The sequence below is a fragment of the Epinephelus fuscoguttatus genome, linkage group LG23, assembly GCF_011397635.1.
Source record: "Epinephelus fuscoguttatus linkage group LG23, E.fuscoguttatus.final_Chr_v1".
Taxonomy (NCBI): Eukaryota; Metazoa; Chordata; class Actinopteri; order Perciformes; family Serranidae; genus Epinephelus; species Epinephelus fuscoguttatus.
In genome coordinates, this window is record NC_064774.1 from 16145877 (window position 1) to 16161824 (window position 15948).

Here is a 15948-nt window from a genome sequence, read left to right on the forward strand (position 1 = left end):
CTAACAACGTAATATCGGTATAATATCAACATATTGCCCAGACCTAACTTTAATCCTTTATGTTTAATAAATATGGATGCGATTTGATGTTTTGGGGAATTAATATACACTTACCAGCCACTTTATTAGGTACACCTTGCTAGTACCAGGTGGGACACCCTTTGGCCTTCAGAGAACTCAGTGTCATGTTCAAGAAACCAGTTTGAGATGATTTGAGCTTTGTGACATGGTGCGTTATCCTGCTGGAAGTAGCCATCAGAAGATGGGTACACTGTGGTCATAAAGGGATGGACACGGTCAGCAACAATACTCAGATAGGCTGTGGTGTTTAAACCATGCTCAGTTGGTACTAAGGGGCCCAAAGTGTACCAAGAAAATATCCCCCACACCATTACACCACCACCACCAGCCTGAACCGTTGATACAAGGCAGGATGGATCCATGCTTTCATGTTGTTTACACCAAATTCTGACCCTACCATCTGAATGTGGCAGCAGAAATCCAGACTCATCAGACCAGGCAACGTTTTTCCAATCTTCTATTGTCCAGTTTTGGTGAGCCTGTGTGAACTGTAGCCTCAGTTTCCTGTTGTTAGCTGACAGGAGTGGCACCTGGTGTGGTCTTCTGCTGCTGTAGCCCATCTGCTTCAAGGTTGGGTGTGTTGGACACAAACACTATGCCACGTTCAAAATCACTTACATCACTTTTCTTCCTCACTCTGATGCTCAGTTTGAACTTAAGCAGGTCGTCTTGACCATGTCTACATGCCTAAATGCATTGAGCTGCTGCCATGTGATTGGCTGGCTAGCTATTTGCGTTAACAGCCAATTGAATGAGTGTACCTAATTAAGTAGTCGGTGAGTCTATTCTCTAATTGATTAGTCGATTAACTGATTAATCATCATATTTCATGCAAAAAAGCCAAACATTTGATAGTTTCAGATTCACAAGTGCAAGAAGCTGCTTCTTGTCTTGTGATAGTTGACTGATTATCTCTTGGGTTTGAACTGTTAGTCAGACAAAACAAGAAATTGGGACTCAATCAAGAAAATAATCGCAGATTAATCAATAATGAAAACTAGAAGTGCACTTGGAGAGCGCAGACCTCTGCCAAGGCTAAATGCTGTATCTCAGACTACTACAGTGAAAAGTAGTTTGTGTACCGGCCCCATGACTCAGATCCACTCTAAAATTAAATGGGCTCTTCTTTGGCCCATGCTACACCCTTTCACCAAATGTAATGAAAGTCAGGCCTTATTTTTTCCATAATCCTGTTGACAAACAGACAAACAAACTGAACAGAAAACATAACGTCCTTGGTGGAGGTAATAATCATTAGTTGCAGCCTTGGTTGTCGTCTCTCTTTTTCCTTGTGATGAATAAACAAAAAAATGAAGTGGCATCTCCAGTGGCATTTAAAGATATAAATATCCGACAATCATGTGTGCACCTTTTTCTAACAAGACTTTATTCCTTTATTTCTTACAGGATGCTGAGCTGGCTGCAAGGATACTCCTGGACCAAGGACAGGTAAGACTGAATACTTAAAGATTTTTTTACGGAAGAGGTCATGGGTGTGAAATACGAATAAAATATTAAATATAATCATTTTAGAACAATGTGATCAGTCAGGAATGAAAAACGCAAATTGCTTTAACAGAGGAAGAACATTCTTCATAGGGGTGCTAATGGTTCATAGCTTAATGATGATTCAGGTGTGTCACACTTCAGTACGTTTTCAATACTGCAAAAAAGTAGAGGCCTCAAGAATCGTCCTTGATTTTTCAGTTTGTTTCAATGTGTGAAAACTAACATAAATTGAGCGTAGCGTTAATTCAGGCAGGACACGATGTCAAGCTCAGCTCACATCCCAGCTACATCAGCTGATCTCAAACAGCCCAGTCAACTGATGGAGCAGCTGATTGATGGAAGGGAGTCAGCTGACAGATCATATGATTCAACTATGCAACCAGTTGGCAAATCTCATTCAGGTCTCCCTATTTAAACTGCTCTGGCCTGCCTACTGTTGCTGCTTCCTCTGCAAGTGGCTTTGCAACCCACCTCCACCCCAGCTCCTCCTTTTTATGTCGTGTCTGACTTATCGATGTCATTTCTGTTTGTCAGTGATGCTGCGCTGCTCTGTTCCGTTCCCGGGGGGGTCTTTGCTGCTGCTCTCCTGCCTTAGGCTTTCCATGTAGGCGCATGGAAGGGCAGGGAGGTTTGCTGCCTTAATGAGTTCCTTGTTTGCACATGGAAGGGCAGAGAGGACTGCTCTCTTTGCCTCGAGCTTTCCACGTAGGCGTGTGGGAGGGCAGAGAAGCCCCAGAACAGAGCCATACTGCCAAATATAATACTACAAATGGAAATAAAGTTTTCTTTGACTAAAGTGTTCCTGACTAAACTATGATTAAAGATGTCAGTTTTTACAGTCGGACACTTGAATGTCTGGATGTTGTTTTAGGAATAAAAACAACAAGAAATAAAAAAATCTTGGGGGATTTTATTTTGATAAAGGTAAAAAAATATCTGCAAGCTCACTCCAGAAATGTCAAAATCACACTTAGAGCTTGTTGTTGTCTCTTGCTCTCCAGGAGCACAGTATTGAGACCCCACATGGTGTTCTGCACGTGACTCTCCACGGCACACGAACCACCCGCAGGCCTGCCATCCTCACCTTCCACGATGTGGGTCTGGACAGTGAGTAGCTCTCTCTTTGTCTCTCTTGCCTTTTTTGTTCCTGAACTCTTCAGCTTTTCCCTCATTGGTGAGTTTTATGTCTGATTCCTCTTTTTCTCTCTGTCAGATAAGAGCTGCTTCTCCCCTCTTTTCAAGTTTGATGAGATGCAGGAGATTGTCAAGAACTTTACCCTGATTCACATCGATGCTCCGGGGCAGGAGGAGGGGGCTGCTCCCTACCCCACAGGGTACGAACTTTATTGTTATGTGTACTGACGTACTGGTTTTCCCTCAGTCCTGCTGTAACCTCGTTTTCTTTTTTTATAAGTAAACTTCTCAGAAACGGAAACAATCTTCTGTGGCCGGATTAAACCTAATCTCTTCCAAAATACTTCACATCTCTCACATCTCCCTCCTCCGCGGTCTCTAATACACTCTTGTCGGAGGTTTAAAGAAAATCCGTCCTTTTCTCTCTTTATGCACTCCTCATCTCCCCCCGCCCCACCCCACCCCACTGCTCTAGCACTTCTCCTCCCTGCGTGATTACTTTACAAGCTCGGGAGGATTTTGTTTCATGCATTGTCAGAGCATCTCGGCTGTGACCTTTAACTCCGGCTGGTGATGTTTGAAATCAAAGCTTATTCTCTTTTTGATCTTGTTTTTAATCTTTGTGGATGAAAGTGTCAGCTGCTACATGTGTTTTAGAAAATAAAATCTTTCATCATTATGTGATTTGAGTAATTTCCAATCATGTTTTTGCACTAACAATAACAAAATGTTGGTGTTCTCATGTTATGATGGTTCATTAAACTGAGATCATTTGTTTCCTGGTACAGTTACCAGTATCCCTCCATGGACACCGTTGCAGAGATGATTCCCTCCGTCCTGCAGTTTTTCAAGTGAGTTAACAATAATTATTTTGACATAGGAACACAGTCATAATTTTATTTGGCTCATGCACACTGAAGGGGATTGTGCATGAGGTATACATGCATCCATTTTAACTGATTCTCCTCGTCATGTGTTATCGTTATACAGCTATACTTTTAAGTCTGGTTTTCTGGTTGTTGCTGTCATGATGCTTGAACTCATAGTTGGGTCAGAAATCAGAATCAGGAACAGTCAAGTAACGTAAACAAAAGTTTTTAAATAATTGCCCCCCCAAAAAATTAGGGTTTGTCTATTGGAACTAAGTCCTACATTACTCTTTAGAAACAACTGCTCTGACTTCACACAGAAGACACTTGTCTTGCTTAATAAACCTCTGAAAGTCGACTTCCTCGTTTGCACGATCCTGTTTAATAAGAACCATGATAGCTAGAACATTCATTGTTTTTGCAGCAGAAGACTAAGCCTTTTGTCTTCCCCATCATCACATCATGACTAGGGCTGGGTTAAAATAATCGATCCATGCAATTCAAATTGATCTTCATTCCAAGGACCTGATATCGATTCATAATATCCAAAATCACTCATTAAATATGCGCTTTTTCCAATGGATGCATGAAGCTTTAACCCTGTTAATCTCGCTGGTAGTAAACTACTGACATTTTAGATATATTGTGACTTTGTTGTTTTAATATTACTGTTGCTGCTGTAGAAAGAACATTTAGTCATAGAATATTCAGTTTGAATCCTGCTCTGAATTTGTTGTTTTTTAAATAATCCCATGTAAAATTTACAGTATTAGCTCTCTGAGAATCTCTTTCACATACTAGCAAAAATTGATGTTGTATCTAAAATATCCCTGATCAAATCGCATCTAATTACATCTTATTGAATCAAATTGGAAATCAAACCAATGGGAACCTTGTGAATCAATATCAAATCAATTCAGTATATCATTGGCGATACCCAGCCCTATTGATGACGTTACATTACTTCACCTTACCTTGCCTTACGTGCTGTGCAAATGTGGTATTTGCCATAATTCTGCCAGTATTTCCCCATAATGGCAGCAGGAGATCATTGTTTGTGTCATCCTGTATATATTAATCTAAAATAAAAACCATACTAGCTACAACTTTTTTTGCAGCAGCAGCAGAAAGCTAAGGCTTCTGTCTTCCATGTCATCACAGCGTCCACTAATAATGTCATCATTGTGCTACATTACGTGTTGTGCAAACCCAAGTAAAAATGAGTGGTGGCGTCAGAGAAATGAATGATGTATCTATCACAACACCTTTGCACTATGCTCATAAAAATGAGCATATCTAAAAATTAATCTACACAGTTCAAGTAACCTATGGAGTGTTAAAAAATATTTTGTTTCTGTTTCTACATTCATAAAATCTTTTTATTTTGTAAAATCTGATGAATCAAAACACACAAAACACAGTTTCAATACTCTTACCAATTATTCTGGTTCTTCATAACCTTTGAGATTAGGTTTTACAGATTGTGCCAGAGTGCGCCTCAGCACTCAAATGAGTATTTCTGAACGCACCACTGACATCATCTTCCTCCATTGTCTAAAACAAGCCTAGCTAGTGCTAGCTAACGTCTGCAGAGAATTGTTTTGCCTCCAGCTAAGCCCCGCCCACTAAAAACATCATCCTGTTTACTAACAGTAAAAGGGTCTAAATATATGAAAGAAAATGAGTAAAGCATAATCCCCTTCAGTATAGCCCTGCACACCTCTCCATGCAGCTCCATACACTTAATTTTAGAGTGAAACATTTGCCTTTTAAAAATGTGAGTAATGTATGGTTTTTAGTGCACTGTATGTTTGAACATATATATTCTATATGTAATAATAACCTGGTCTGTCCCTCTGTCAGCTTCCGCACTGTAATCGGAGTGGGTGTGGGAGTGGGAGCATACGTCCTCTCCAAGTTCACAGTGAGTGTCATCTTTTGTTTTAAGCTTTTGTGTTCCGACAGCAGCTAATAATACTACACATTGTTTTATTCTGCAAGCAATACGGCATTAACACTCGCAGTCACTTTTGAAAGACTTGTGAAATTTTAAAGGGGGCATTAAAGGTGCAGTGTGATCATGTGCAAGACATGGTGATAATTGTAGTTTAAAACATTCAAATGATAAACTAACATCAACAGAAAGTGAAGAAGTAACAGTTTGGAGGTTGTCAAAGGTGTCTTTGTATTATGTTGCAGAGATATTTACTCAAATTGTGGGTACTCTAACCCTGTTGTTAGTTGATTTATAGTTGTGTGCATGCATTTATACGTGCGTGGTAGTGTGTCTGTGTTGCACTGCAGTTACACCTCTAAAATGCTGGCATCGGCGATGGGGTTTCTATGCCACTGTGTTTAGGTTCTGTGTAGTGCAGTAAAGTTTGATTGATTCAAAATACACCTTAAACACATAAATCATTGTTTAAGAGCAACAATATGAAACAAAACAACAAAATTAGGCTTCAATATAACTCACAAAGTCACAGACAAAAAACTTGTCTTTTGCTAGACACATTTTCCCCACAAATACAACATGCTAATGTTTTTAGCACAAGCCTATGGCATTTTACATTGTATAAATTAGCCCAGCAGCTAGCGGACTTTTCTTCTTCTCATATAAAGCCAGGGAGAACAGCAACATTTAACAAAGGTAACCTTACAAAATTAAGCTTCATTTTAACTCACAAAGTTCACAGACAAAACACGTGTCTCCTGCTAGACACATTTTCCCCACAAATACAAAATGCTAATGTTTTTAGCACAAGCCTGTGGCATTTCACATTGTATAAATTAGCCTAGCGGCCAGCAAACTTTTCCTCTACTCATATGAAGCCAGGAAAAACATCAACCTTTAACAACATTAACAAAATTCTGCTCTTTGGGTCTATTTTTGTAAGCTGAAACCATTTCCCTTTTATTAGCTTTTATTTACTTCAGCTTCACAGATAAGAAACAAAAAAATGTGAAGACAATAAAGCCTCCACAAAAATAGTGTTTTAAGTCTTGTGTGTGATTTATCTTGGCTTCATATGAGTGGAGGAAATCTCCACTGGTCGCTAAGCTAACCTATACAATGTAAAATGCCATAGGCTTGTGCTAATAACATTAGCATGTTGTATTTGTTTGGAAAACGTGTTTAGTATAAGACAGTTGTTTTGTCAGTGAATCTTGTGAGCTGTGATGGAGCTGAATTTTGTAATGTTACTTTTGTTAATTGTTGCTGTTGTGCCTGACTTTATATGAGTAGAGGTACACTAGCTGCTGGGCTAATTTACTCAATGTAAAATGCCATAGGCTTGTGCTAAAAAACATTAGCATGTTGTATTTGTGGGGAAAATGTGTCCAGATAAAGACAAGTGTTTGTCTGTGAATGCTGCGAGTTATAGTGAAGCTGATTTGTGTACTTGTGTTTGAAATTGTCTCTATCAAGCCATGTTTAATGTGTGTTTTGAATCAACTAAACTTTACAGCACTTCACAGAAACCCTGCCACCGACTAGTGTTCTGTACACAGTTTTGATTACTGAAAGAATCTGAAAACATTCTGTCTTGTGATGCTTTTCTTATCATCTCACCATCTGTCTCACTGTCGCTTCCTCTCTCCTCAGCTTGCGAACCCAGATTCAGTTGAAGGTCTGGTTCTGATCAACATCGACACTAACGCCCGAGGATGGATAGACTGGGCTGCTCAGAAGGTCCGTTTTGTCTCCTTTCTTCCAGGACTGCATTGTGTTGTACACAGAAACGTGTTATTTTAATGTAGTTAGCACTGATGCGACTTCCCCATCAATTTAAGTTTAGCTGTGGATATGAAATTACACAACCGTGTGTATGGTCTGCGTCTCAGAGTAGTATTGATTATGTCATTGTTTATTGTATTAAGCTTACTAAATGATGAACCATCTTATTGATTTCTCTTCTTCTCCGTCTGTAGCTCAGCTCCGTGACGTCCTCCTTCACAGAGCAGATCCTGTGCCACCTTTTCAGTCAGGTATGAGGACAATCGTGCAAAGTATGTTTTAAAATACGCTGAAAGCGCAACATAATTTTCACAAATAGCTTTGGTTTGCTGCAAAAAAATCCAACCTTGTCAATTATTTTGTATCATTTTGTGAGAGTTTTGCATTGCAGTAGAAGAAAAGGTCTGTTTTCTTGCAGGAGGAGCTGTCATCAAACACAGAGCTAGTGCAGTCCCACAGAGAGCGCATCTCCAAAGCTTCTAATCTGGTCAACATAGAGCTCTTATGGAAGACTTACAACAGGTAAACACACCCACAGACATCATTACATAAAAGCAAACAGACTCCACATCAAACAACAGCAAACATAATCTTCTCTTTTCCCTCCAGTCGCAGAGACTTGAGCATCGACCGCAACAACACCTTTAAGTAAATACCCTCGAAGCTTTCATCTGTACACTTTATCTCTGGTTTGATTTTTTTTTTTTTTTAATACAAACAAAAATGCCTCCCGTCTGAACTCTATTTCTGCCATCTTCAGGTGTCCAGTAATGTTGGTGGTGGGTGATCAGGCTCCATATGAGGACGCTGCTGTGAGTGTTTCGGTCTTCTTATGTCTGAAATGTCTCCGAATGCGGACTTGGCATGTTTTATGTATTCTTATATTTTCTGTTTCACATCAACACAAAGGGTACAAAGGGTTGAGTCTTGTTTGATGGCAGAGGTTTACTGTTTTTCCCTATGTGACCACTAGGTGGAGTGCAACAGCAAAATGGACCCAACAACAACCTCATTCCTAAAGGTAACTAAAGCTCATGTCTTTCTTTTTTAATCTTTCTCTCATGTTACCTACTCTTTCACTCTGACTTACGTCTTCTCTCGCTCCTCCACAGATGGCTGATGCTGGTGGTCTCCCTCAGCTGACCCAGGTAACAACAAACTGACAGCTGCAACAAGCTGTCATGTTAAATTGGCCATCACAATGTGGGCTGTCAACAGAGAAAATAATGCTACCACTCTAAATTATGCACCATGTTTGCCCAAATTAATGCATGAATTGATTAATTGAAACATAAGAAAGAAACACATAGCATGAAGTGAAACAGAAGCACCACGCCAGGAATAAAGTCTTAACCTACCACTAAAGTAATATCCCCAGTTCCCTATCACAAAAATAACAAAAAGAAAACAAACCACTCAGGAAAAACTGCAGATTTTTCTGATTTAGCAGAAATTATGAGTATTTTAGTTTTTTAGAGAAGCTGTGTAAAACATCTGTGATTTACATAGTCGTGACAACAGCGTCTGGATATTAACAGTAGCCACAGTACGAGCACGGTGCAGAGTAGCAGCACTTCGCTAGCCAATGGGATACACACATGCTAACATATACAAACAGCTGGACCTTCTACCACGACAAAGAACAGAGAAGCTTGAATTACAACACACAGAGAGAAGTAGCTTGACTCAGGCCCAATCCCAATACCCCCCCTTGTCCACTATCCCTAAGCCCTTGCCCACTACCCCTTGGCCCTCAAAATGAAGCAACAATCTTTCCCCAAGAATTGGGACACCACTCACTATGTCACCACGTCGGTTACGTTCACGCATACGTAACTATTTTAAACAGGAAGCTGCGAGCCATCTACATTTCTAACCAGCATCTACAATGGGGTCTCCAGTTGAGTTCATCCTACCGATTGCATTTGCCGCATTCATCATGCTTCGTTTGATGAACGACAGACGACAGGGGACTTCTGCTAGCTAGCTAGCTAACCAGCTAACATTACGAGGCAGCATAGCTATACTAGCTGGCCTGTTATCGTAATGTGAAAAGTCCGACAATTTTGCAGAACAGGACGGATGACAGATGCCAGATAGTGCGAGCTAGCTGGCTAGCTAACAAGCAACCTGACGCCGGTAACGTTAGCTATGTATGAACTTTTTTCCCGTCTCTTGCTCAGTGGTAGTCATGGCAACGTCTACCCCTCGCCGGCAAGTCAGCATCTGAAATCTCTCACTCCTAACGGCTAGTTTCATACCCACTACCCCTCGTTATGCCCCCTACCCCTACACGCAAGAAGGAATTGGGACACCACTACCCCTCGCGGGGTAGGGTATTGGGATGGGCCCTTAATGCTCTGCTTGGGATATCATTATTCCATGATATCTTTACACAGCAAATAGTTGTTTTGCTGATATATTAATGCTCTGAAAGTTGTAAACTGGCCAGCACGGTGGTGCAGTGGTTACCACCGTCGCCTCACAGCAGCACTCCAGGTTCCTGGTTCAGTCCCAGGAGGGAGCCCTGTGCGGAGTTTGCATGTTCTCCCATGTCAGTGCGCGTTTTCTCTGTGTACTCCAGCTTCCTCCCACAGTCCAAAGACATGCAGGTTAAATGGGGATTCTAACTTGTCCATAGGTGTGAATGTGAGTGTGAATGGTTGTCTCTATGTGTCAGCCCTGTGATAGTCTGGCAGCCTGTCCAGGGTGTACCCTGCCTCTCGCCCAATGTCAGCTGGGATAGGCTCCATCCCCTCCGTGACCATCAAGAGGATAAGCAGTTACGAAAATGGATGAATGGAAGTTGTAAACAGAACCTTTAAATTAAAAACGTCAACTTTGGCTCCATAGACTGTATACAAAGTTGGATGACTTACTACTAATGTATAAAAATGAAGCCAAGGTATCCCAGATACCACCGCTGCCATCTTACGCTGTTGACGTTATTTGGAGCCAGATGCTTGTCAAAGTCAAGGATGCAGGACTCCTTCCTAGCATTCAGTGAACAGACATTGGGACAGGCAAGTGAGTGCTCAGGTTTTGATCACTGAAGAGGCCCTGCCATCGATTCTGGCAAATCGTGCGCAAAGAATTTTAATACCCGCTGAGGATACACACATGAATCCTTGAAAATTCCCTGAACAAAGGACTCGGTCCTCCATAGAATTTGAAGGATTCTTGACATTGGAACAGTCCCTCAGTGGGATTCGATGACGTAGCCTCCTCAAAATTCAGGTGTTAAGGATCTTTCTTTGACTTTGAGAAGCACCAGAGTCTGCACATAAGTGATCTGTGTTGTATCAAGTTCCAGCCCATACACCTGTCTATCCAATTGTTAGAAGGGCCATTGAGTGCGAGTACACTGATTGATTGGCACACACAGCTGCAAATAATGTCATCAAACCCCCTTTTTACAGTGTCAAATTACTAATTAAAACCAACCTTGTAAGACATATACTTGAACATACAGCAGCATGATAAGAACTCCGTAAAGTGACAGAAACTATCTTTCAGAGAAGTTTATTTGACGTGTATGTTGAGTTTTTAGTTTGGCCGATGTCCCATTCACTAACAAAGAGGGGGCAAGTTCAAATAAACACAAGAAATTTGTGCTCTAGAGAAAGGATCAGCGCTCAGTGAAGACCCTCCTAAGCCCTATGATAAGCTATTATGGCAAGGCTTAAATATACAGACCAGTGAGCAGTGAACTCACATGTCTTTGGGGTCATCAGGTGGGAACCTCCTTTCACCAGTGTTTTGTCTAGTTGGTGCCACGACACCTCCAGGAGGCTAGACAGTGATCTCTGGTGTCCCAGAGACACTCCCCTAATGCCAGGTCTCACTGCTCCCCACACCGACCCAACAACCTCCTTTACCTTACCTATACTGCCACAGAGGAGGTAGACCCAGGCAGAGTAGCCTAATTAAGACTATAACACTCCCCCACTGGGTTAGGCTGTACAGTCTCCCTCCCCAAGATGAGCCCTTAAAACAACCTCCTTTACCTTACATTACACATGGCTTTCTCAGCCCAGACGGCACTGCCACCTTCAACAAACCCAGGCTCCGTTTATGCAAGCTCCAGGTAGTGACAGTGCCAATACTACCCATTCTAGCACATTCACCACACCCTATTTCACATGCCACATACCATAACTCCAATATAAGCTAAAGTTAAAGGAGATAGAGAAGATAAACTCACATGATCAGCAAACACACTCACCTTGCAGCATGGTCTCAAACAAAAGGGACTCAACTAGGCCACTCCCACACTTAAATAACCTTCCTCTTCCTGGATTTATGACCAATACTTGACCTACACTGCAGCCAGCTACCAGGGGCCGATTGTTGTCTATGTCTGTATATGTCTATCATTGGCTGTCACATTGGCGCCACATTGCCTTGTTGTGTAGTTCAGGTAATCATTAGTGAATGCACAAAATGTAAAACGCCATGTGTCTTCTTTGTGTTTGCAGCCTGGGAAACTGACCGAGGCTTTCAAGTACTTCATCCAGGGAATGGGCTACAGTAAGTTCACTTGTTAGGTCTTTCATAGGATGTGACAACGATAATGTTAGGTAATGTTTATATCGATTTGAAATTTTCTCTTTCTCTCCACAGTGGCTTCATCATGCATGACCCGTCTGTCCCGCTCACGCACCACCTCCCTCTCCTCCTCCTACTCCATGGATGGATCCCGCTCTCGCTCCCGCACCCTGTCCCAGGGCTCGCAGGGTGGCCAGATGCCGCCCAGCCCCTCCCAAACGATGGAGGTGTCTTGCTGAAGGGAGAAAACAAAAAAATGATTGGGAGAGAGAGCGAGAAAGAGAAGAGGGCGAAGGCGAAAGGAAGGGAAAGATGAAGCATGACGATAATGTAGGAACAAGACGAATGGGTTACTTATTTGTCACTAAACAACTCCCATCATTCCCCACAAGAGCAGATAGGACTAGAGACAGGAGGAGGGAGGGAGAGAATTAGAGTGATTTCAGAAGGAGATAGAAACCTGTCTTGTACATTTTGCACCACACTGAAGTCCAGTCCTTCTCCTCACATCCCCCTTCCAGCTTAAAACAAAGTGGACTGGGCTGTTCTACTATGAATATAGGAAGTATAGGTCAGAAGAGAATAACAAAAAGGGGGGAGGTGGGGAAAGAGTGGCCACCAGTCCTCTCTCCCTCCCGCTATTGGAGCCTCTGTCAGCCAATAGAGCCCTTTAATTTAGATACGGAGGCCTATAGAATCCACACACCTTGCGTTAACCAATAGTAATAATCCTGAAAACAGTATTGTTGTTGATGCTGATGATAATGTTGTTTGATTATGATACTGATGCTAATGATGATGATAGAAAAAAAAAGTAACTTTTTCTCTTTATTACGCAATGAGTTTAAAACGACATAGATTAAAAAAAAAAATACTATACTATAGCAGAGATACTTATAACAATGTGTGTCTACTACTTTTTAAGCTAGTTTTTATTGTGTTATTTTAATTTCTTTAATCAGATTTTATTTCCGCATTTGTAAACCTGCCTCAGCGAACGGCTGACGCTGCTGATTGGTTGACCCGTTGTGCGGCGGCAGCCAGTGAGAGCCATTATAGTGACTACTTCCTCCTTGATGTTGCCAGGTCTTTTATGTCTTCCATTTGCCCCGTCTATAAGTGACTGTTTTGCTTTTCCATTGGATTTGAGGAGGTGGGCAGAAAGGTTTTTTATTTTAAATTTTTTGTTTCCTTTTTTTTTATGGACTTGGAAGTTGCATGCCTGGTATCAGCCCATGTGAATATTGACTGGATAATATTTTTCTTTTATATTCTGCTAATGAGTTGTGTGAGTTCGAATGTGTGTGTGTGTGTGTGTGTGTATGTGTGTGTGTGTACTGTTTTGTTTCCATGGAGCGTTTAGCAAACGTGGTCTGAAGGTAAGCATATAGGTGAGACTGAAGGTGTTAGCTCCAGCTAGCTAGCACCCTATCGTTAACTAGTCGCACACTAAATAGTGCTTCCAATATCGCTGGCAATCTCGCACTGCGTCGCCTAGTATCCAGGCTTGCGTACTACCCAAACAGGGGTGCATAATATCGCTAAGTAGCATGCTAGCATGGATATTGCATTTCAGTGTTAGGCGTGGCCAGAAAGGGATCACTGTGTTTATCACCTGGGGTTGTAATCTTTTAGCCTTGCCCATGCATGGATACCTCCTAACAAACCCAGCTAGCATACTTGAGTTTCTGTGCGACGTGAGGTAAAGTGAGCTCCTCTTTCGCAACTAGCGGCTTTATTCAAGCAGTGGGTTCAAGAGAATCGTGTTGCGGTTGTTGCGATATGTGTGTGTCCGAGGAAGTAAATGCAAGGTGTATGGAAGCGCTTGTGTCTTGTAAGCACAATTGATGCAGCAAAGAGGGTTAGGGACCTTTAGAAAGGTTTAGTTATTTAGTTTTGAGACCAACAAATCGCCCCTGTGACTTATCAAGACAATGTACCAGCCCCTTCACTGCCAACACAAAAACAATGTTGCCACCGGGGCTGCACCTTTTGGTACAGCCTCAATCATACAAGGCAAAAGATTTAGTCTTTTGTTTTGAGACTAAAAATGAACAGCCAATATCTGCACCTTGAACCAATCTGGAATTGCAGCATTCTTACTGCCAAAACTGAGAGCCCACTTAATCTAAACTCATCATAAAGCTTACCACTGCCCTACAACATGTAGCCATTGGACTGTGTGTACTTTTAAAAGGACCCCTATTTGGACTCAATCCAATATCCTTGGAGCGCATGTGCATTTGTAAGCGTGCCACCCGTGTGTGCGCACGCATTTGTGTTCTGATGCAGCGTTGCATCTGGTTATTCTTTTCTTTAATAAGCAGTATCATTTTTATAAGTCGGTTGGAGGTTCCTTTCACATGCTGTCTAGTGCTCCTTTCCCAAACATGTTTGATGAAGCAGAGACGGAGCGGTGATTTGGACGACAGTGACAGGAAAGTCAGTGGAAGGCCTCAGAGAGATGTTAATGATGGTGGTGACGATGATGATGAAGGCAATAATCTGTTCTCAGTCCCCTCTGGCTCATCACAATGTGCAGTTTACACCTCTTGCATTTATTAAGGAGAATCTTGATGATCAGATTTGTGCTATAATGCAAAATGTGATGTTTTAGGCACTTTTGTTGCTGTCCAGAGAGCTGAAGTGTAGAATGTAAACATTTGGCTCCCAGACTGAAATTAAAACTCAAATGATCGGGCATGGGAGCGTCTACCAAATGAGAGATACCAGATAGAGCTTGATCAGTTAAATTGCCAAAAATGGAAAACGAGTGGAACTTAATTTCAGAGAGTTGAGCAGGGCTGTGTGATTGTAAATGCTTGTCCATTTTGTCTTTTGTCTCTTAATTTTTACTTTGATCACATTTTACTTCCCCCCTCTATGTTTTGAAATTCAATTTTTTTTTTTTTTTTTTTAATCTCTGTGAAGTGTTAGTTTACCGTCCCAATGTGCTCACAAGTTAGTTAACCGTGTGATAGTTCTTGTGTAACTTTTTTAGCATTAGCACTGATAAGGGAGAATAATATAATTAACAATGGAAAAAAAAAAAGATTAAAGGTAAAGAGAATACAATCAGTTTTATTTGTGTGGCTAATTTCTCTGTGTAACACAATGAACATCCTAAAAAAAAAAGCAAACTTAAATATTAATAAAAGCTTAAGCGAAATATCCTGACTCCTGCGTTGTATTTTCAAACAGGCTTGATGTGAAAATACTGTGTATGTGTGTAATTTCTGTTGATTTGCTCACTTTGCTGCTAATAAATACATCCGCATTCCCACAATCTTGTAAAGTTAGGTCCTGTTTATACAACGATTTCAACGGAAAACTGTAATCTTTAGTTGCATTTTGGCTGATCGTTCACACGCCAGAGGTGTTTTGGGTGCCTGAACGCAATGTTTTGAAAATGGGTTCCAGAGTGCAACTTTTGGGAAACAGCTCTTCGAGCTCAAGTTTATCAACGCTTCTCCAACAAAGTGTAGATTTACTGTAGCCACTCTACCTCGTTGTTGGTGTGTCCAAACGTTCTTGCGGTTGCCATTTTGTTTGTTTATACGTCACCACTCTGTAGAAGGAAGCGCATGTCCACAGGTGCGTGTTGTTTTATTACAAAGTCACACCACCAACAACTAGCCTGGCATGTATACTACAGAGTTTTTGGTCATTTTTGGGGATCCGTGTGCACGACAATTGTTATCACAACATTGTCGTCTGAACGTGAAACTTTTTTCAAAACAAATATGAGAAACAATTCCATTTTCAGCGGATCGTTTCTGTGTAAAAACTGTGTGCACTACAGAGACAGCTTCAATTTAGCTTCTGGCTAGTGATGGCCAAATGAAGCCTCATGAACCAATTTCTTTATTTTCTGACCCCACCAGATGGCGCTCTTGGTTTAAAGATAAAGGCTGAAGGACTTGCAATGAAGTGTGCTTTCAAACCTTTGTTGAACAGACAGCGCCATCTGGTGGCTTCAGAAAATAAAGACAGTGGTTCATGAGGCCTCATTTGGCCATCACTGCTTCTAGCCATTGGTGGCAGCACTGAACATAATGCTACTGAGCA

The 15948-nt window shown here is 41.4% G+C and overlaps 1 protein-coding gene across 1 annotated transcript in view; it reads left to right on the forward strand.

Moving 5' to 3' along the window:
- ndrg2 (NDRG family member 2) overlaps positions 1-15020 on the forward strand; it is a 58108-nt gene extending 43088 nt beyond the window's left edge. Inside the window, exons 3-16 of the mRNA XM_049568153.1 lie at positions 1489-1530; positions 2592-2697; positions 2804-2924; positions 3513-3575; positions 5457-5517; positions 7201-7287; positions 7527-7583; positions 7751-7854; positions 7942-7980; positions 8093-8144; positions 8306-8353; positions 8445-8480; positions 11811-11862; positions 11956-15020. Coding sequence (XP_049424110.1) covers positions 1489-1530; positions 2592-2697; positions 2804-2924; positions 3513-3575; positions 5457-5517; positions 7201-7287; positions 7527-7583; positions 7751-7854; positions 7942-7980; positions 8093-8144; positions 8306-8353; positions 8445-8480; positions 11811-11862; positions 11956-12119 — 1032 coding nt within the window. The 3' untranslated portion in view covers positions 12120-15020. The remainder of the gene's footprint in view (positions 1-1488; positions 1531-2591; positions 2698-2803; positions 2925-3512; positions 3576-5456; positions 5518-7200; positions 7288-7526; positions 7584-7750; positions 7855-7941; positions 7981-8092; positions 8145-8305; positions 8354-8444; positions 8481-11810; positions 11863-11955) is intronic.
- The last annotated feature ends 928 nt before the right edge of the window (positions 15021-15948 follow it).